Source organism: Heloderma suspectum, chromosome 5, assembly GCF_057233095.1.
Source record: "Heloderma suspectum isolate Gila_16-S chromosome 5, 16-S_ref, whole genome shotgun sequence".
In the NCBI taxonomy this organism is placed as follows: domain Eukaryota; kingdom Metazoa; phylum Chordata; class Lepidosauria; order Squamata; family Helodermatidae; genus Heloderma; species Heloderma suspectum.
The window spans coordinates 31847879-31870246 of NC_139462.1; the positions used below are offsets into that span (position 1 = coordinate 31847879).

Here is a 22368-nt window from a genome sequence, read left to right on the forward strand (position 1 = left end):
AGATATCGCCTTTTATGCCACATTTTCATATATATTCCCTTCATTTGGTGAGCATCTGAGTTTAACATGCTCATGTTCAGAACAAAAAAACCTGACAGTCAACCCTTTATAGTTTTTAACAGAACATGCTCAGTGATGTTCTGCATAAGCACACTCATACAGAACTTTGGTCATCTATTTTTTCAAAATTTCATTTTTGGGTAACTCCACCCTCACCTGATAAGAACTTCTTTTTTGGTGTAGCTGTGGCTCTAAAGTTGCAATTGTTTATAAGTGGCCAAAGTCTCCAACTTTTGATCCTGCATTTTCTGCGAGTGTAGTTAATATACAGGCCATCTCACTGTATATAAGAACACCTATTTATTTTATTGTATTGTATTGTATTTCATTTCTATACCACCCAATAACCAAAGCTCTCTGTTACTTATATTTGCAACAGGGAGAAGAAAAAGAGAAAACTATGTAAAAAATTTTGCATTTGAGTTGCTCTTGCAGCCTAAGAACTCAGTTCTGATTTAAAGACTTCCAAGTATTTTGGAATGTAATATTACAAGCCAACAAGCAAATAGAAGAAATAATTAGTTTTCACACTACAGTAAGTTTTATATAAAAAGGTACTGGGCAAAGTCATAGAAAAAGTGGACACAACTACCTTTATGTGATCTGTCCAATTAATTTTGAAGATAAATTCTATTTGTTACCCAAAGTAATTTCGTCTGGGAATGTGTCAAGAAACATAATGAGTTTGGGATGGTGATTCAAACAGTGGCTTTTGTAACTAACGCAATGAATGAATTATGGTGGAGTGCACTGCTCCACATTATTACTAATTATTTGTTAAACATCAAACACATGAGAAGTTGTCTGTGCTGCACAAGACTCATATCAGCTACCAAATACAAAGCAGTAGAAGCACTGATGGATGAGATCAGAAAGGAAACAGAGCTAATTCCTAAGGAAGAATTGCCTCCAATACTTTGACATGAATATATATGAGCCAGTGTAGTGTAGTGGCTCGAGTGTTGGACTGGGAGCTGGGAGATCCAGGTTCTAGTCCCCAGTCAGCCATGGAAGCTCACTGGGTGGCTTTGGGCCAGTCACTGACTCTCAGCCCAACCTACCTCACAGGGTTGTTGTTATGAGGATAGAGTGGAGAAGAGGAAGATTATGTACACTGCCTTGGGTTCCTTAAGGAGGAAAAAAGGCAGGATATAAATGCAATGAATGAATGAATGAATCTATCTATATCCATGACTGTAGGTTTTGTTTTTAAATGAACATCCAAGGCATATTTCTATTTTATTTACAATACCTAGGATCCTAAACTAGCCCTGTTTTGGAAGCATGAATCCCTTCCATATTTACTCAGAGGTAAACCCTAATGAATTCAATGGGACTTACTCTAAAGTAAGTGCACATAGGATTATTTCAGCGGGGGGGGGGGCTCAAATTCCACCTGGCTAGTACAAGATCCTGTGTGAATATAAACAGCTCTTTGGATTCTGGCCAGTAACTTCTTCCTGTTTAACCTCACATATAATAACTAGTTCTCCATTTCATGTGGGAATAACTCATGAAACCATTTGCAAAACTCTAGAGGAAAACTTAATTATGAGAAGATATTGCTTTATAATGAGAGTCACATCATTTCATAATACTTTCATTAAGTTAGTGCAAGTGATTTTTTTGCATTAGGTTACTATAATTTTAATGAAACACAAATGAACATCTGCTGACACAATCGTTGTACTTTAATTTCATTTAATACAATTGTCTCACAGCACTAAAAATATGTCTGCCCAGATCCAGACATCTTCAGTTGCATGCACAGTGAAGTACACAAGGTTTCCCCCACTGAACAGATGGCTAACACTTGTTCGGAGAGTGTGTATGCCTGGAATCAATCCTCCCACCTCATCCCCAAAACAGGTGATTGCCACAAATGTGTTAAACATTTCAACGCCTCTTGTTTATAATGCAACAAACTGAGAGTGGCAGATTTCCCTCCTGAGATAAAATATAAATTGTATCACAATTCTGTATAAAAATGCATCACAAAAACGCATTTCCTAAGGGTGCAGTCCTATGCGTCTTTAGACAGAAAAAAGTCCTACAGCTCCCAGCATACCCCAGCCAGCATGTCTGTCTGCGGGCATGCTGGGAGTTGTAGGACTTTTTTCTGTTTAAACACACATAGGATTGCATCCTAAAAGTAGTAGAGCAGGTCACAAACCTAAATTCCAAATACACCTATTTGCCTTTTCCACAGCAAAATGCTGGGAATGCAATCATTGATGGATAGTTAAGATATAGTAAATTTGGCTTTGATAGTAAACATTCCAAAAAATAATATTTGAGGATCCTTCCAGAAACATGGAGCTGTGCCCACAAGTCTTTTTACATATGTTAAAAGCAGGGGTACCCAACATTTTAGGCCCTAAGGGCCGCATCTGGGGTATACTGGAAGCCACACATGTGCATTTACGTGAATGTAATTCTTATCAGTTTGGACATTTCCCCATCCAGCATACAAAGCACAGCCCAATTCTATGCATGTCTACCTAGAAGTAAGCCCCAGTGCAACAGCTTTCAGGCAATTCTAAAATGTTAAGGTATTTAAACTTTACCCACCTGGATAAACTTCAAATATACCGCAGATTATTTAAAACTAAATGTCTTCAAATTGCTCTTATCTCCAGTCACTGAGTAGAGATAAGAACAGGGTTTCCTTGTTTCCTGAAGGAAGCCTCCTTTTTCTGGTCTTTCTGAGGTCCTCCTTTCTGTGGTTTTTTCTGCAAAGGGGCACACAACCCACAACTCAGGGCTGCATGCAGCCTGTGGATTGTGCATTCCTGGTTTAAGGGAACCATATACTCAGCCAAGAGGTTTTCTACAATTTTTAGCACACCGTTTCCCACACCTAATGATGAAAGCCTCTGTTGAAATTTAAAAGCTACTTACCTCACCAAATATGACATTTGCAACGGCAAAAAATACACAAGACGTTCATACAGCATACATGCTTCCATTACATATAAAACAGCTCTTTTAGTTGCAGTCTGCATCACCTTGATGATGATGATGGTGATGATACTGATATTGTTTGCTACTAGAACTAGATTTGTTTGTGTGTTTATTACATTTCTATACCACCCAATAGCCGAAGCTCTCTGGATGGTTCACAAAAATTAAAACCACAAAGTACAGAATAAAATAGTATAAAATATATAAGCTTAAAACTACAGTATAAAAATACAACCAGAATAAAACCTAGCAGCATCGCAGAAATTTAAAATAACAAATTTGAAACAGCAAAGTTAAAAGACTATAAAGCTAAAATGCTGGGGAAATAAAAAGTTCTTCACCTGGCACCTGAAGGAGTACAACGTAGGTGCCAGACGAATCTCTCTAGGGAGCTCATTCCACTGCCAAGATGCCCCAGCAGAAAGGCCCTCTTCCTGGTAGGCTTGTTCAAGTGCTGTGAATAATTACCTAAATTCAGATTAATTACCTGGTTGACATCTCTATATAATGTTCTTATGTTTATCACCAAAGCATCTGGAGGGTTGCAAGTTGCATACCCCTGTTCTATTGTATTGTTCGCTTTCTAAGACTATAATTGTCTCAGTGTGTTTTCAAGAGCAGTCGTCCTGGCAGACACTCTGCCAGACTAGCCTTAGGAACTCCCATTCTTGCAACCCTGAACCACTCAACTCAAGATGATTCCAGAAGGCATCTTGCTGGGATAAACACATCCTGATGGACTGTGGAGCTCTCAGCTTTCTGTACTCTCACATCCAGTAGTCTCAGCGTAGTAAAGCCTTGCTATAGCCAAGAAAAGTCTTCTCTTCCTGCATCTCTTTGGGCTTTACCCTGACACTAAGGGTGCTCATTCCCACTTCCTTTGACACAGTTCTCTGAAAGATCATAAGGAAGGATCTCCCTCTCCTTCTCCCTCTCCAGTCTTCCATCGTCTTCCACTGAACACACCATGCAGCCTCCTTGGGACTGCCACCATCTCAGTTTCATTCACCAACCCTCCATTCTCTGGGACAGGTTCAGTAGTTAATAAATTTCCTTTTGTGTTACAGTCTCAATTTCTGGGAAAAGCTCTGATTTTGTCTCTGTTGCTCCCTGCTTAGTGCCTTACAAGGTCATTTCGCTACTATCTATATTCTACTACATTCTTTAGACTATATCCCTAAAGTTCCACACACTGTGCTCCTGTGCTTCAGTAAATGTACTAGTTTCTGGGACACCTCTTCTGGACCAACAGTAATCTGTCCTCCAGCTGAATAGGGCCGTAGTGGGGAAAAAGCCTCCCTAGCACTGGAGCTAATTTCCTGTTCCAGAAAAACTTATTTCCACAACACAGAGATGCAGTTCCAGGTGTGTATAGAGACACATCTCCCAAGCAAGCATGGTAACAACCATATGCCTTCAATTTTATCCTATAGATTAAAAGTTACCTAACACAATATGTTAAAGAATACCTCTTTTTTAATCAACTAAAAACAAAATGTCCAGAGGTAATGCAGAGATCTCAGGAGGCCCTCAAAAGTAATCATATACACAATCTCCCCTTTCTTAAAATTTTATGCAATTATAGTTTTGTTTGAAAAACAGTATAAACATACCTGGGACATCCATCCCAACCTTCGATACAGTTTCCCTAAATGTTCCACTGAGAAAAGAAGCATGCTTCCTTTTAGCCACCGGGTCTCGTGGAGGCATGTGCTCGCTTCTACACTGCGATTTTTCAAACGACTTTTGAACATCATAGGAGCCTGGTGCAGGAGCTTCCTGTAATATCAAAGAAAAGTTATCAGCTGAAGCAGGCATCACAAATTCTACATTACAGTCGCCATAAACTCTGTCTCCACTGTAGAAACGCTACAAGTGGCACACGAAAAAGCACCCGCCACCAGAAAAATGTACAGCCAGTTCATACAAGCCGAAGAGCTGGCAATTGGGTGTTTAGGATGGAATGCAAGTGCCTGCAACAAAACCATGCAATTGTATTTAAATGGTGATCTAACCCATGACATCACTACCGTGCAGCAGAGGTCGACACTGTTACAATTGCAACAGCTACCATCACAAGCAGTGTCACGTTGGTCATATAGCACAAGGTGGGGATAGACTGGAGGAGTAGCAACAATTCAACTGTGCAGAGTCCAACCGCCTTTTGAGCACTGCAGAGATTACTAGATTAACACATACTGGATAGTGGGCAGTAACCCCTGAGAACACAAGCTGAATGTAGCAGGAAGACTTGTCATGTTTAGCGAACAGAGCATTCTGCTGTATATGCCAGACGCTTTAGTACACCGTTCAAAGGGTCATGGTGCCCATTACAGTTGGGAGGAGAGAAAGAACCACCAAACATGCTAAGTACTTAACCATTTCTTTCTAGAAGACAAAATAACGCTACAGCCTGCAAGAGTCTCAGCCTAACATTAAGACTTTTAATTTATCCACTTTTTTAATGGGCAGGTGATTATTTACATTTATGAACTGAGTGTGAAGTGATAATGCATTTCCTTATTCAGCGATTCTTAATTTAACAGTTCTCGCTTCATTCCAATTGAAGAGTGTTAATTTATTATCCAAGATGAACCTGTTTACTTCAAATTTAATAGTTTCCAATTAAGCTAAAACATTTACTCTTCCATCATTTATAAACTCTTTCTGCTAAGTTGCTATATTAATATTTTTAATCAACATCACAGAAACATTAGTATTAATAATGATGATAATAATTCTAGGTTAACTATCAAATGCTGCAAGCAGCAAGCTTAAATTGTAAGTGCAACTAAGGCTTCCATCTGAACATCCAAATAGTCAATGTCATTTTATATTGTGCTGGGAATGCTTTTACCTGCATTTTTTAATGCCCCGGATTTTTTTCAATTGCCAGATGCCTGCATTTTTAGAAAGCTCCTGTTTTGTGAAATCACAGTCTTGGATGTGGGCCACAGAAGGTGTTTACACTATCTCAGATATAGATACCTCAAAACAGCTGAACATAAGTAAACTAGGCTTCTGTTAGGTCAACAAATCCCGTATAGTGGGTCTGGGCTGACTAAAAGGCCTAGCATGTCTGGCAGCGTTGTCTATAGGGATGTACGAAAGTCACTTACCTTTCCGCGGATTATGTTCATGGGGGGGGGGCGTTCCGTCCCTCCCACCGGAATCCTCGACGGGGGGGAGGCGATCTGTTCCTCCCCCCCAGAATCCTCGACGGCCGGCTGTGCTCCGCAGCCGCTCTGCGGAGTAGCCGGCCAGGCCCAGACCAGGCCAGAGCCGTCCGCAGCCAGATTTCCGGCCACGGAGGGCTCTGGGTAAAAAAATAATTAAAAAAAGCGTATGCAAATGGTGGCGGCTATGGCCGCCGCCATTTGCGTTCCTTATTTTTCGCCGCCTTAGTCTACTTAAATATTTACATAGACTAAGACGGGGAAAAATAAGGAACGCAAATGGCGGCGGTCGTAGCCGCCACCATTTGCGTACGCAGGAGGGGGGTTGTTTTTTTTTACCCAGAGCCCTAAATATTTACATAGGCTAAAATGGCGAATCAAAAAGGGACGCAAATAGCGCCCACTACGCTATTTGCGTTCCCCTTTATTTTCGCCGTAATAGTCTACGTAAATATTTACGTAGACTAAGACGGTGAAAAATAAGGAATGCAAATGGCAGCGGCAGCAGCCACCGCCATTTGCGTACGCGTTTTTTTTTTTTTAACCCAGCCGTGATAGGCTACGTAAATCTTTATGTAGCCTATCACATCCCTGTAAAAAAAAAAAAAAAAACCTCCAGACTGCAAATGGCGGCAGCGGCAGCCGGTCGGAAGACCAGCCGCCGCAGCCACCGCCACCGCCGTCGCCCAGAACATCCGCCCCAGGTAAGTCTCATCCCGGGTGGGATCCGCGGGGGGCGGGCAGGCCGTTCCGCCACAGATTTCCGGGGGCCGAATGCACTGGCATTTGGCCTCACCGAGATCCGTGGCGGAATTCTCTGACATCCTACTTGTCTAACCTTGTATTATCATCATCTTGGCATACTTAAGGTGTATGAGCCTCTTGAATTTTCTAGCATTTGATTTATCTTGGCTAACTAGATTAGCATTGGAATCCATTTTCTGTGTAATGTGACTGTAGACTTATTCAGACTTAGGTAATTTACCTTTCTATTAAAAAGGGGGAAGTAATTCTTACTGGTCTCTTGACACATCAGCAGCTGACATTAAGGACTAAATAGAAGACAATGCTTATGGAAAGAAAGAGCTCCGAGTTAGGTTGTGGGACTCTAACAATGGTACAATGGATTTGATAGGTTCCACTTGTAAAATATTTGGAAGCCAATGCCTATAGTTAATAGTAAGTGCTCCTTCCATCATTCATGTAGCCACTTCCAGCAGAAGAAAAGGAGTGTCAGGAGATCAGAATATTTGTCCATCTATTCTCTACTCTGACTGGCAACAACTCTTAAGGTCACAGGCAGAGGTCTTTCACATCACCTGCTACCTGATCCTTTCTTTAATTGGAGATGCAACCCTGGAAGGTAGACCAGTATAAGTACATTGCAGATTTATAGGGGAGGCTACTGCGAGTATAGTAGCTTGCTTAAAGCTACTGGTTAATACATGGCAGTGGTGAGATCTGAACCAGGGACTTCCTGATTCATAATTCTGTGTCTTAGCCTCCATGCTACAGCAGCTCTTGCTCATTACCATGACCATTTTAGCAACTACATACTGGATGGAATGTGCAAAAGCAGAATTTTAAGGGTTAGATCATCATAAAATAACAAACAAATACCATATTGGAGGTTAAATAAACCCACCTTACACCCCAGCCCAAACATATTATTTAATAGCAAATAGCTGATACACCTTAAAGATCACCTTCTCTACTATATACTTTTGTATGCTTTAAAATCTTCCAAGGAAACCCTGCTTAGAAGCACCACACCTTCTGAAAGAAGGCAGGTGAGCACACAGAACAGGGCATTCTTGGTGTTATCTCTTTGTTACGGAAGCAAAAGCCGTAGAGAAGTCTGCCAAACTCATTCACTGAGTTTTAGAAAGATGGCCAAAATGGCTCTACAGAAATACTTTTCCAAATGAATTGTGTACTTGAAATGTGTGCTTTTTAGATAACTGGTTTCAATGAATTCATTGTTTTCCTTGTGAACTTATGAAAGTGTCCATTTGTAAACTGCTTTGAGAGCTCACCTATAAAAAAGGCTGCATATTTTAAAAAGTGCAAAAGCTGGGTTGCAGTTAAACCTTAAAAAAACCAAGATTATGGCAACCAGCTTGATTGAGAACTGGAAAATAGAGGGAGAAAACGTGGGGGCAGTGACAGACTTTGTCTTTCTAGGCGCAAAGATTACTGCAGACGCTGACTGCAGCCAGGAAATCAGAAGACGTTTACTTCTTGGGAGGACAGCAATGACAAATCTTGATAAAATAGTGAAGAGCAGAGACATCACACTGACAACAAAGGTCCGCATAGTTAAAGCAATGGTATTCCCCGTAGTAACCTATGGCTGCGAGAGCTGGACCATAAGGAAGGCTGAGCGAAGGAAGATAGATGCTTTTGAACTGTGGTGCTGGAGGAAAATTCTGAGAGTGCCTTGGACTGCAAGAAGATCAAACCAGTCCATACTCCAGGAAATAAAGCCAGACTACTCACTTGAGGGAATGATATTAAAAGCAAAACTGAAGTACTTTGGCCACATCATGAGAAGACAGGATACCCTGGAGAAGATGCTGATTCTAGGGAAAGTGGAAGGCAAAAGGAAGAGGGGCTGACCAAGGGTAAGATGGATGGATGATATTCTGGAGGTGACGGACTTGACCTTGGGGGAGCTGGGGGTGGCGACGACCGACAGGAAGCTCTGGCGTGGGCTGGTCCATGAAGTCACGAAGAGTCGGAAGCGACTGACCGAATAAACAACAACAATATTTTAAAATAAATACGCAGAGCTGGAATCTAGCCTATTAGTCTACATGCAACCCAATTAAAAGAACTTCAGTAAGAGTTCAGGGAGTAAAGCATTTATTTATCGTTCCTGTATTTCAGGGGTGGGCAACTTGAAGGCCAAAACATCTGGAGGACCACAGCTTCCATCAGCCCTTGCCAGCATAGCCAATAGTGAGGGAAGATGGGAGGTTTAGGCTAAAATATCTGAAGGTCCACAAGTTGTTCACTCCTGTTCTAATTGAATGATTCCTTCCCTTTGTTGAAGGAACTGAATGATCCCTTTCATTTGCAACTATTGGATCCAACTCATAATATTCAGCCACACTTCTGCCCAAAATTGTAATTCTGCCAGCCTCATCCCAAGCCCTGCCCCTCTTCCTGGCCCTGGCCCCTCTGCAGCCATGTTTTCCCCACTTCTCAGATGAGCAGCATGAAAGGAAGATCATGGGGAGGGGAGGTTTCAACCTCCCCTCACCACAATCTCCTCACCCTGCTCAGCTGATCCCCAGAAAAAAACTGAGAGGCAGATAAAATAGGCTGAGGAGCTTGCTGTGCACTGGAAAAGAAACTTCCCTTTCTCCATGCACAGCACAGAAGACAAGCAAGCTGGTGGTACCCCCTCTGCAGCCCTGAGATAAAGGACAGAGAGAAGGGGAGAAAGAGAAGGAGGAAAGAAAGAGGGATACAGAGAGAGCAAGAGAGAAGGGGAAGAGACTGGTAAGGAGAGAATGATGCCTCTGAATGCCAGTTGCTGGGGAACACAAGCGGGATCATGCTATTACTCTCATGTCCTACTTGTGGACTTCCCACAGGTAGCTGGTTGGCCACTCTGTGTAAACAAAATGGTGGACTAAGGCCTTTGGTCTCATCCAACAGGGCTCTTATATTCTTAGAAGAAAATGGGGAGAGAAGGGGATATAGCAAAAGCAAGAGAAAGAAGGAAAGAGAATGAGGAGAAAGAAATAAGGAATGAAAAAGAAGGCAGTGAAAGAGAAGGTGAGATAAAGAGTGAAAGAGAAAGTGAGGAGGAGGATACAGGGCTCCTTCATACTGAGCTTTTATCCTGTGATTCAGACTGCTCCTTCATGGAAGTTTGCGGGCTCTTTACATTACATGATCATTCAAGGCATCTCCTGCACTAAATACGCTTTGTTCTGTTTTTAAATAGAGCGCAGATAATGAGCTATCAAATTACCCTATTGTGTTCCGCTTCAGTTTCCTCCGTGAAAAGAGTAAAAGCGGCAAGAAGAGGAATGAGATCAATGAAAGACAATGGAAGACTCAGATACGGGGAGAAGGAAGAAGAAGGGGGTGAGGGGAAAGGAAGCACATGAAAAGGGGAGTCATTGTGATCCTACATTTAAAACAGAAGCAGAAAGCCCCATTTTAAATGCAGGATTGTAGGCTGGTGTAGAGATGCCCACAGAGAAAGACAGACAGAAAGAAGGGGTAATAGAGAATGTTGCTTTGGCCATGCCCACCTTTGACTTTGGCCATGCCCACTACTGGCATGTGCCCCCCAGAAGATTAAGCATGAGCAAATGTGGCCATGGGCCTGTACAAGATTCCCCAACCCCAACTTCTGTAAACTACCCAGACAGCTTTGGCTATGGGGTGGTACAGAAATGTAATCAATAACAATAATCCCTGGATTGTCATCTGTTTAATGGATTTACAGTCAGAAGTCTCTTTATTCAAAAACCCGGGAGAATGTTAAGGGTCTGTTAACACCATGGAGATCATAATGTACAGCATGCATGCTTCTGTCATTCATATACCCTGTGTTGAACTAACAATTACAATATAGTTTGGACAATTAACAGCATGGCTGGCTCTGGCATGGTGGGAGTTGTAAGATACTTTTCTGTCTAAATATGCACGAGATTGTGCCCTTCATTTATTTTTTTTAATACCAAGAAGCCTTATTTGTTTTAATTTGCTATTGATTCTTTCTAAGGATTCCAAGACCATAGGTCTTTATTCTAATACAATAATACTGGGAATACAATAGATTTTTCTCTTTGACAGCACACCTACATTAAATATGCAAAGAAACTGCTACATTTCAGCAATATCTTAATTTTTCTATTGTTGCAATTGAGTTTGTAAGGTTGCAAGACATGTTATTTATAATTGTTTCTATTTACTATCTCAAAATGTTCTAGGCACTGCAGAAATGTTAAAAATGCAAATGTTAATCACATGAGAAAAGATACTGAAAAAACCAACAGGCAAATTAAACATTTCATATATATTACAAAATTAACACTTGTTTTTTCATCTACTAGGTTATTTTCACGTCTGGCAAATCAACCATGATGACTGACAGTGTGCCTTGGAAGTAATCAGCTCAACAATTTACAGTTTTAAGAATTTAATCTATGTTGCTTCTGCTTTGCTCTATGTATTCTGCAAAGCGAGGCAAACATTCCTATCTGAATTTTCTCAATTAAGATATCTTGCCGAATGCAAATATTTAACAAGCCAGAAAAAGGCCATATATGGAGAGTTTCCATATAAAATATTTCTTACATTTTCCAAGAGCCCTTATCAGTAGCTTCATTACATAGCCTGTCTTCTAGCAAATAGAGTAACTAAATAGGCAAACACAGTTTAAGATTGCAATCCTATACACATGTACCTGGAAGTAAGCCTTAATGAATGCAATGTGATTTACTTCAGAGTAGACTCATATAGGATTGCACTGTAAATCATTTTTCTCAGTCACCCCTTGATTTCCTCTATATCAGCTTTACTATCTGAATATAGATTTGATCTGTAATCCTGCACTAAATTAGTTACATTTTAGCTCAATAACTTCAATGATGGTAGGAGTAGGGAACTATGTGCAAACTGTAACCTTGGACAGCATATGTGGCAGGCAAAACTGAAGAGATAATAACACTGTACACAGTGTTTCGTGAGCACATGACCCAGGATCTATAAAACATCTTAAGCCAACATAGCTCTGCTTCAGGGCCAGCCCCAAACATTTTCCTGCCTGAGGCAAATGACAAAATAGCACTTCCACCACCCCCTGCCAATTCCATGTACAAAAGCCAAACAGACTGGAATTTTCTTTCAACACTGGCAACAGGATACTGTCCAATCTGTACCTGGGGCAGCAGGGTAGCTAGGGGGCACAGCAGGTCACATGACACATACAAATCTCTCTATTCCACACACCTCACTCTGCCTAATGGTAGGGCCGGCCCTGCTCTGCTCCCTCAGCTTTTTATCAGCTTACTGCTCCTTCCCAGAAGTTAACAAGAGTATCTGTCAGTCAAACAGGTCCCAAGCTTTGTTCTCCCCCTGGTTCACTAATCTATTTCTTCCCTTGTCAATTTTCTGTGGCTGTATTTGTGGCTGCCAATACGCTTCTGGTCAGCATTCAAGGTGCGAGTGATGATATTTAAAGCCCTAAGCAACTTGGGACCTCAATATTTGAGGAAGTGCTTCCTCCTATATATGCCTGCCCAAGGACTGAGATCTGCTGGAGGAGCCCTCCTCTGTGTCTAGACATACACTATAGTGGGATGTGGGAGAGGGCCTTCTCTGCTGTGGCACCCTGGTTGTGGAATGCCCTCCCCTTGGAGGCCCAACTGGCGCAGACATCGGTTTCATTTCGGCGCCAAGTTAAAACATGGTTTTTTATCAAAGCCTTTGAGTGCTAAATGCATTCCCTAAAGTAGCAGTGTTTTAACTTTTTTATTGTTTTAGATTTTAAATTGGTATTAGCTTGCTTAATAGTTTAATATATTTTTAGTTGTTTAAATTATTTATTGTTTTATTCTGTCTAAATTGATTTTATGTGTACGCCGCCCTGAGATCCTAATGATATAAGGCAGGATAGAAATGTTCTAATTAAATAAATAAACTTCCCACCCCTTCAGCTTTTCACTGATATATGGGATTATTTAGATCACTCTTTTCCTGATTTACGGAAGCACACTGTGACGTAATGTGAGAGCTACAGTCCCACAACAGCATAGACATTGTTATTTTATTTTAACCTCAGGGAGCTTTGCTGAACAGGTCTTGCTTTCATGTAGAAGCTTTAGTTAACCACCGTAACCGAAATTTGAAAGGAATTTGAAACTGTCAGCTGCGATCAGCAGCCTCCGCCTTCCTCTATAGTGGGACATTCTGCTCTTACTGCTGCTATTAAGAGAGCCCAGTTAATCCACTACAATATGAATTAGAGGTTAATTCAAGCAGCTCCCCGCTCACCCCTTTTTGACTCTGAAATAAGCCAAGCTACACTGAAAAAAAAAATGCAAAAAAGCCCAATTTACTTTCATACTTTGCAAAGCAAAATTCAGCCTACCTGCACTCTCTCCTGGCAGCACAGACCCTTTGCCAGCCAGGGATCATGGGGGCTTTTAAGCCCGCAGGTCTCTGTCTGATAAACGGCACTGGCTGCCTTTTCCACCAGACGATGGAGCACAAATGCCCCAATCTCAGGCTGCAAAGGAGCTTGCTCAGACAGAAAGAATTTCCACCAGGTCTCTTCTTCGTTGTGCAGGGCTGACTGCCTTTTGTCAGCTTCATCCAGCCTGGAGCCCTGACTAGGTAAAGCGCTCAAACTAAGGCAGGTAGCCCCACCAAACCAAGGGTAGTCCTGACAGGGACTCCATTTGGCTCTGCAGAGTGATTGCTTTTTGCAGTTGGGAGTGCTCTTTTTCCTGACTTATGGAGGCTACTGGGTACTTTCTGCAATCTGGCTTGGGGTGCATGCAAGCTGCGGATGGCAGCTACTAGGCCTTGACAACCAGGAAAGCCTCCACAATCCCTGGCTGACAATGCCTACTGGCTGCTTTTTACAGCCCAAGATCAGGTTGCAATGCACCTTACTACACAGAGATATTACTCCAATATTGTACCAGCTTCACTGGCTCCAAGATGGTTTCTGACCACAATTCAAAGTGACCTTTAAGGTCCCAAATGATTGGGGGCTACTATATCTCAAGGACGTCTTGTCCCATATGAACCTGCCCACTTTCATCATCTCTGGAGGTGCTGCTGTGGGCTTCTCCACCCCTTATCGTGCAACGGGTGGCTACGTGAAACAGGGCTTTCGCAGTAGGTATGGATTTCTACATAGGCAACAGAATTCTCTCCTGTGGGAGGCTTGCATTCTTTTTATTTCAGAGGGCAGCTGGGGCAGTTCATGTCCTTGCAACTTTCAAGGGGCAATCCTATGCAGGTTTAGATAGAAAAAAGTCCTACAACTTCTCAGCATTCCTCAGTCAGTCATGCTGGCTGGGGAATGCTGAGAGTTGCAGGATTTTTTTTCTGTCTAAACCTGCATAGGATTGCTCCCTTAGTTGTTTCCGCATTTTATTGCTACTAATGCCGCTGTTGTATTGTGACAGTGGTGGTGGTGCTGTTCGGTTTTAATATAATTGCTTTTTTATGTTAATGAATGTTGCCTTGTAAATTTGTTAACAGAAAGCTGGGATGTAAATATTTAAAATGAATAAAAAGGTATGTGCTAAGGGATCTATAGTTCTAATGTAAATTAGCTCCAAACTGAAATAAATGTGACAGAATGGAACATTTTTAAGCCCTTTATGTTTCTTAGGATGTTTCATAAGCCTCTGGGCTACTGAACTGAGTGGGTTACTATAATAACTTCTGACAGCAGACAAAGAACATTCCCTACTTCTCTCTCTCTCTCACCCATCGAATATGCTTTTGAATGACCAGCGCACACACACAAGGTGAAACATCCTTAATCTGTATAGACCTAACTGAATGTGCGCTACTGCTGAAACATGGCAAACATGTCGCTGCTTGTGAGCCAGGGGAAAAATCATGGAAGTGCATGCTATAAGACCTTTATTTCAATATACTTCTTTATTCTGATGATTATAGATTAAATCCAGAAGGATACACACATAAGAATGTAAGAAGAGCTTTGCTGGATCAGACAAAGACCTACTAGTCCAGCATTCTGTTCCCACAGTGGCCAACCAGATGCCTGTGAGAAGCTCACGAGCAGGACAAGAGTGCTACAGCATCCTCCCGCTTCTCAGCTTCTGATACTGGAAGTAATATACAGCCATCATGACTAATAGACACATACACACACACACACTTTTCTCAAGAGGATTTCTTTTTCCTCAGAAGCCCCTCCCCCCCGACTCTATTTGGACTCTAAACAACTTTTGGGCTTTTAAGGGGGAAATGTGCCATCAGCATGCAACTATTTTCCTTTGATTTCTAGCTCTTGAAACTTCCAATGCTGAATTCCCAGATTGCTTTTTGAACTGAAGGTATTCTGAATTTAAAAAAACAGATTTTGAGAAGAATTCAGACATATAAACTCATTTGAATACTAGACTGTTGGTTTCAATCTCCCTTTTTCTTCCTTACCCTTTTCTCTATAATGCTAAATATTGTTATGTCCACAATTGTTTTTTTAATCAATTTTTTATTGTGAGTTTCAACAAAACAAAACAAATGAAAACATAACAAAACCAAGGAATTGCAAATATAACAACATATTCTCAGTTTCAAATATTACAACATTCGGGGCAGCGGGGAGGAAGGAAAAAAGAACAGATTACATATAAACATCAGTAAAAGCTGACCAGATATTCAAATATAGGTCCATTCACAAGTGATGCCTATATATCACTTTTTCAAATGTTGCTAGCGTTGTTAAGTCTTTAATCCACTACATTATAGGCAGTGAGCTTTTATCCTTCCAGTATTGTAGTAAAAAATCCATTTACGCTGACTATGTGTTACATTCCAAAAAGCAGGTAAATAGTTTAAGAGAACATATACATCAGTAAATATTAAAGAGCTTTCCCATTCAAAGTTTATCCATATGATAACTTCCTCCCAAAAGGAGGCAACTATTGGGCATTTCCAAAACATATGAATAAAAGAAGCATTAACTGCATTACACCTCCAGCAATTAGCTGAGTTTGAAAAACCTTTGTTAAAGAGACGTTGCGACGTCCAATGGACCCAAAACAAACGTTTTTGCTGAATACGATGTAACTGGAGGTCCACATATATATCAGATACAGACACCAAAATGGCAGTCGATTAGACAAAATTGGACATTTCAATTCCCTGTTCCATTCCTGCTGTAGACACAATTCCAATTCTGTCTATAGCATGTCCACAGTTGTTGACAATGACCAGGTTCACACACGTGAGGGTAGTTAATGAGCCACGGTAGCTTATTGACCACCCCTGAGCACGCTGGGTGTGTGCCGCCTGATTTCCCTAGATACCCTCACCAGATGCGGCTTGTCATTATGTGCGAACCCATCAAGGGTGGGTGGATGGGGTGGTTAACAACCCTCCCCCCCCCAAGAACCCATGCTCTACTGTATGGTTGCTGGGTGGTTTGTTAAACCACCCCAGCCACCTAGCCTCACCAGGTTCATACATGACAACAAGCCACATCCAGCGAGGGTAATTAGGAAAATGAGCCAGCATGTGCAGAGGTGATTAACAAGCTACCGTGGCTTATTAACCACCTTTGTGTCATGCGAAGCAGGCCAATGTCACATTTCCAACTCGTTATGAGGACTCAAGCAATCTGAAGGATGAAAGGTAAGCATTTAACCTGTACTCCACCATCAGCTCTAGCCAAGGCAGGGAACTGCAGGGAGACAAGCCACATCAGCCATGGAAGCCTCCTTGCAAAATAAGCCAGTGAAGGTCAGGTGATACTTCCAGATCCCTATATAAGGTTGTAGATTGGCCTAGGTTTCTTGTCTGAGCAACTAGAGCTCAGACAGCTTCAGCTATTGGGCAGTATAGAAATGTAATAAATAAATAAATACTAGGAGGCCAGCTAAGTCTCACACCACCTTATACTTCACATAATCATGCGGAGAAAAATGCTTAGACGTGCAATCCTATGCATTGTTTCCCGCCTCCCAGCTGAGCAGAGCAGAGCAGAGCAAGCTGCTCCAGCTGGTCCAGGGACTACAGAAGCAGGCAAGCTCCCAGAGAGCGAGCGAACAGAGCGAGCGAACAGGGGGAGCAAACAGGAGTTGGCCAGGGGAGTTGCAGTGGTTGAAGAGACAAAGGAGACAAAGGAGACAGAGGCTAAGAGGTAAGTGGGTTGCAGGAAGCCCAGGGCGCTGCCCTTTATCCTTCTGACTGGCTGTGAGCTCACCAGGAGCTTCTGAGAGCTCCAACTGAATTGGAGGGGTGTGGCCTGAGTACTCCCAGCAGCTGACTGGGCGGGAAGCTTCAGTCTGTTTCCCGCCTCCCAGCTGAGCAGAGCAGAGCAGAGCAAGCTGCTCCAGCTGGTCCAGGGACTACAGAAGCAGGCAAGCTCACCAGAGAGTGAGTGACCAGAGCGAGCGGACAGGGGGAGCAAACAGGAGTTGGCCAGGGGAGTTCGGCAGGGGAGGTCAAGGGGGAGGCCCCTAACATTTTTTTTTTTAACTAACTTTTTCCCATTTATTTGTCTTGTAACACACACTTCCACACCAGTGGGACTCTGCTTTTAACCTCTACTGAGTAGAGGAGCAGGCACAGGCTAGTCTAGAACAATCACAAAGCTAGACACAAAAAGGGAAAAGGGGCTATGGAAGGACAAGACTCTCCAGTGGTGGTGACCTGCAAGGTGTGTGCAATGTTTGTTTTCTTGCCTGAGAACAACATGGCCTACACCTGCAACAAGTGCAAGTTGATCACGCTGCTGGAGGAAAAAGTAAGTGGACTGGAGCGGCGACTGTCAACCCTCCGGGGAATAAGAGAACACGAAGAGTTCTTGGACAGAATGGGGGAACTACAGCAGCAAAGGGCAGACCAGAAGCTTGAAGAGCAACAGCAAGATGAGGCAGAAGTGGGAAATGCTGAGGAGAAGAAAAATGGAGTAGAGGATACTCCTTGGAAAACGGTGACAGTTAGGAGAAGAAGAACTAGACGCCACTCTGCACCAGTGGAAGCGGTGGAGCTGTGGAACCGATTCCAGGTACTTGCAGATGAGACTGGAGGACAGCCTGCAGAGGAAGAATCACAGGGGAACCTGCATGAGAGTGAGCAAGAGGCTAAAGGTCAGTCAAACAGAGGCGATGAAACCCAGGCCTACAAGAAGAAGAAGAGAAGAGTGGTAGTAGTGGGAGACTCCTTGCTGCGTGGGATCGAGACCCAAGTATGTCGCGAAGACCCGTGGACTCGCCAGGTATGTTGTCTCCCGAGAGGACGGATTAGAGACGTGACTGAAAGGTTGCCTGCACTCATAAAGCCCACTGACAGGTATCCCTTTCTTCTCATCCATGTGGGAACAAATGATACCGCCAAGCGGAGCTACGAAGAGATCACGTCAGACTTTGAAGCTTTGGGAAGGAAACTCAAGAACTTTGGGGCCCAGATAGTTTTCTCATCCATCCTTCCAGTAGTTAGAAGAGGGATAGAAAGGGAACGAAAAATACTCCGGGTGAATGACTGGCTACGAAGGTGGTGCCGACGAGAGAGATTTGGATTCTGGGACCACGGGCTATACTTCCTGGAAGATGGGCTGTTGGCTAGGGATGGGTTGCACCTCACAAAGGCTGGGAAGAATGTGTTTGGACACAGCATGAAGAACTTCATCAGGAGGGCTTTAAACTGAATCCTACGGGGAAGGGAGATGTAATGTTGGGGGTAACAATGGACGTAGGCGCATGCACTGCAATGGAGAGAACAGCGCTGATAGCGCCCAATAATAGTCTTCAGACACATGTAGGAAGAAAGCCAGACTATGAAGCACATGGTCTTCGATGTCTATATACTAATGCCCAGAGTATGGGAAACAAACAGAATGAACTTGAACTCTTAATACAGGAGGGAAATTATGACTTGATAGGTATAACTGAGACTTGGTGGGATGACTCTCACGACTGGAATACAGCAGTTGAAGGATATAACTTGTTCAAAAAGAACAGGAGGAACAGAAAGGGAGGCGGGGTTGCACTGTATGTGAAAAATACATATCTCTGCACAGAAATACAGGAGGAGGAGCTTGGTAGCCCCATCGAGAGCATCTGGGTTGAAATAAATGGAGCAAAGAATAAAAGGAACCTGGTGGTCGGAGTCTACTACCGGCCACCCAATCAAGGAGAAGCCAAGGATGAAACTTTTGAAAAGCAAATAGCCAATGTTTTAAGGAAGCATGATGTAGTAGTAATGGGGGACTTCAATTTCCCCGATATTTGTTGGGAGACAAATTCTGCAAAACATGGCCCCTCCAGGAAATTCCTGACTTGTGTGGCGGATAACTTCCTCCTACAGAAAGTAGAGGAAGGAACTAGAGGATCGGCTATCCTTGACTTGATCCTAACCAACAGAGATGACTTAGTGGATAAAGTAGCAGTTACAGGAACTCTGGGGGAAAGCGACCATGTTGTACTTGAGTTCTTGGTTCTAAGGGAAGCAAAAGCCGAGTGTACTCAAACGCGTACCCTGGATTTTAGGAAAGCTGATTTTAATAAACTCAGAACAATGATCAGTAAGGTCCCATGGCAAACAATGCTAGCGAGAAAAGGAGTCCAAGATGGGTGGGAACTTTTAAAAAAGGAAATTCTCAAGGCACAATCACAAACAATTCCAACAAGAAGAAAAGGTGGAAGACAACAGAAGAAGCCAATGTGGCTTCACAAAAAGCTTAGGGATGACCTGAAAACAAAAAAGGACACATATAAGAAGTGGAAAGAAGGCCAAGTAACAAAGGAAGAGTACAGGCAGGTAGCACAGAATTGCAGGGATGGCGTCAGGAAGGCTAAAGCGGAGAACGAGGTGAGGTTAGCGAGGGATGCTAAAAACAACAAAAAGGCTTTCTTCAGCTACGTGCATAGTAAAAGGCAGAGGAAAGAAATGGTTGTTCAGCTATTAAATAAGGATGGCAAAATGATAACAGATGACAAAGAAAAGGCAGAGGTGCTCAATTCCTACTTTGGCTCAGTCTTCTCCCAAAAGAGGGTCTATGACCCCCCTGGCAAAGGCGAAGTACAGGCTGAAGGGGCAGGATTGCAGCTTGAGATCGACAGGCATATGGTCAAGGAACACCTCATTACTTTGAATGAGTTCAAATCTCCAGGGCCAGATGAACTGCATCCTAGAGTAATAAAGGAACTGGCAGAAGAACTCTCAGAACCGCTGTCTATTCTCTTTGAGAAATCATGGAGGACCGGGGAAGTGCCAGATGACTGGAGGAGGGCTAACGTTGTCCCTATCTTCAAAAAGGGTAAAAAGGAGGAACCTGGGAACTACAGACCAGTCAGTCTGACATCAATCCCTGGGAAAATTCTGGAGCAGATCATAAAGCAATCCATCTGGAAGCACCTTGACAACAATGCCGTGATTACTCGAAGCCAACATGGATTTGTCAAAAACAAGTCCTGCCAGACAAATCTGATCTCATTTTTTGATCAAGTCACCTCCCTTGTAGACCGTGGGAATGCTGTAGACATCATATACCTCGACTTCAGCAAAGCTTTCGACAAAGTGCCCCATGATATCCTGATGAGCAAACTTGCTCGAAGTGGGCTAGATGAAACAACGATCATGTGGATCCACAGTTGGCTACAGAATCGGACTCAAAGAGTGCTTATCAATGGGACCTTCTCAAGCTGGGGAGAGGTAACGAGCGGAGTACCGCAGGGCTCAGTCCTGGGCCCAGTGCTCTTCAACATTTTTATTAATGACTTGGAGGAGGAGGTGCAGGGAATGCTGATCAAATTTGCAGATGACACAAAATTGGGAGGGATAGCTAATACTTTGGAAGACAGAAACAAAATTCAAAGTGATCTGGATAGACTGGAGTGCTGGGCAGAAAACAACAGAATGGCATTTAATAGGGACAAATGCCAAGTTCTGCACCTAGGAAAAAGAAACCAAATGCACAGTTACAAGATGGGGGATACGTGGCTCAACCACACTACGAGCGAGAAGGATCTTGGAATTGTCGTCGATCACAAGCTGAATATGAGCCAACAATGTGATGTGGCTGCAAAAAAGGCAAATGCTATTTTGGGCTGCATTAATAGAAGCATCGCTTCCAAATCCCGGGAAGTACTAGTTCCCCTCTACTCAGCACTGGTTAGGCCTCATCTGGAGTACTGTGTCCAGTTCTGGGCACCACACTTTAAGAAGGATGCAGACAAGCTGGAGAGGGTTCAAAGGAGGGCAACAAAGATGATCAGGGGACTGGAAACAAAGTCCTATGAAGAGAGACTGAAAGAACTGGGCATGTTTAGCCTTGAGAAGAGAAGACTGAGGGGAGATATGATAGCACTCTTCAAGTACTTGAAAGGTTGTCACAGAGAAGAAGGCCAGGATCTCTTCTTGATCATCCCAGAGTGCAGGACACGGAATAATGGGCTCAAGTTACAGGAAGCCAGATTCCGGCTGAACATCAGGAAAAACTTCCTGAGTGTCAGAGCAATACGGCAATGGAACCAATTACCTGGGGAGGTGGTGGGCTCTCCCACACTGGAGGCCTTTAAGACGAGGCTGGACAGCCATTTGTCAGGGATGCTCTGACTTGGATTCCTGCATTGAGCAGGGGGTTGGACTCGATGGCCTTGTAGGCCCCTTCCAACCCTACTATTCTATGATTCTATGTTTAGACAGAAAAAAGTCCTACATCTCCCAGCATTCCTCAGCCAGAAGGAATTAGGAATTTCATCAGGATCTTCGCACATTTCTAGGATCTTCGCACATTTCAGGTCAGATGCTCATCTGAGATGAGTTACTATTCTGATAAGTGCTTTTTATTAAAATCTAAGAATTCTCTGGTGCAACTCCTTAAAAATCCAATCATACTCCTAGCAGGTTTTGAACTATGTTTCAAATACTGAAGCATGCAAAGACTGACATGTAATTGTATTTCAATTTTATTCTCAGTGTAATGTAATCTACTAATAACTATATTAGACATAAAAGGATGAGACACTTTATAAAGGAGTCTATCATTCATTAATACTACTGAAGAACTGTCATGATCAAAAGTTATTTTTAATTTTTTCATATATTTTACAGGATTAAGCTAAATTGTGGTTTGCATTATTCACTGCATAATTTTTAAATGTCTGGATCACAGTCATTGTGAAACTACAGCTCAATATATCAGAACTAAACGTAAAAATTCTGGTGATAATTTTTGGTCTTGCAATATAACATGAGAAATATCCTTATTATCATCAAGTCTTCACATTGTACGGTTATGGTTGCTTTCATCCAAATTCCAGAGTGCCATTTATAAATTTTTTCAATATATTAAACACATATATGCCTCTGTATTCAATAAGAAAACTACTGCAGACTTCAGAGTGCAATTCCATGTCGTATTGTTCAAATATAAATTCCCAAGGCTTTGTGGAAGGCCTGCCTTGCATTTTGAAAGCCATGCACAGGA

General features: G+C 42.6%; 1 protein-coding gene across 3 annotated transcripts in view; it reads right to left on the reverse strand.

Annotated features, from left to right (window-relative positions):
- Window positions 1-22368, reverse strand: part of STPG2 (sperm tail PG-rich repeat containing 2) — a 337064-nt gene that overhangs the window by 193992 nt on the left and 120704 nt on the right. For all 3 annotated transcript variants that reach the window (XR_014792012.1, XM_084855659.1, XM_084855660.1), the window contains exon 11: window positions 4638-4803. Coding sequence is in view for 2 of the 3 variants with exons in the window: in XM_084855659.1 (XP_084711785.1) it covers window positions 4638-4803 (166 nt within the window). In the remaining variant the exon portion in view is untranslated. The remainder of the gene's footprint in view (window positions 1-4637; window positions 4804-22368) is intronic.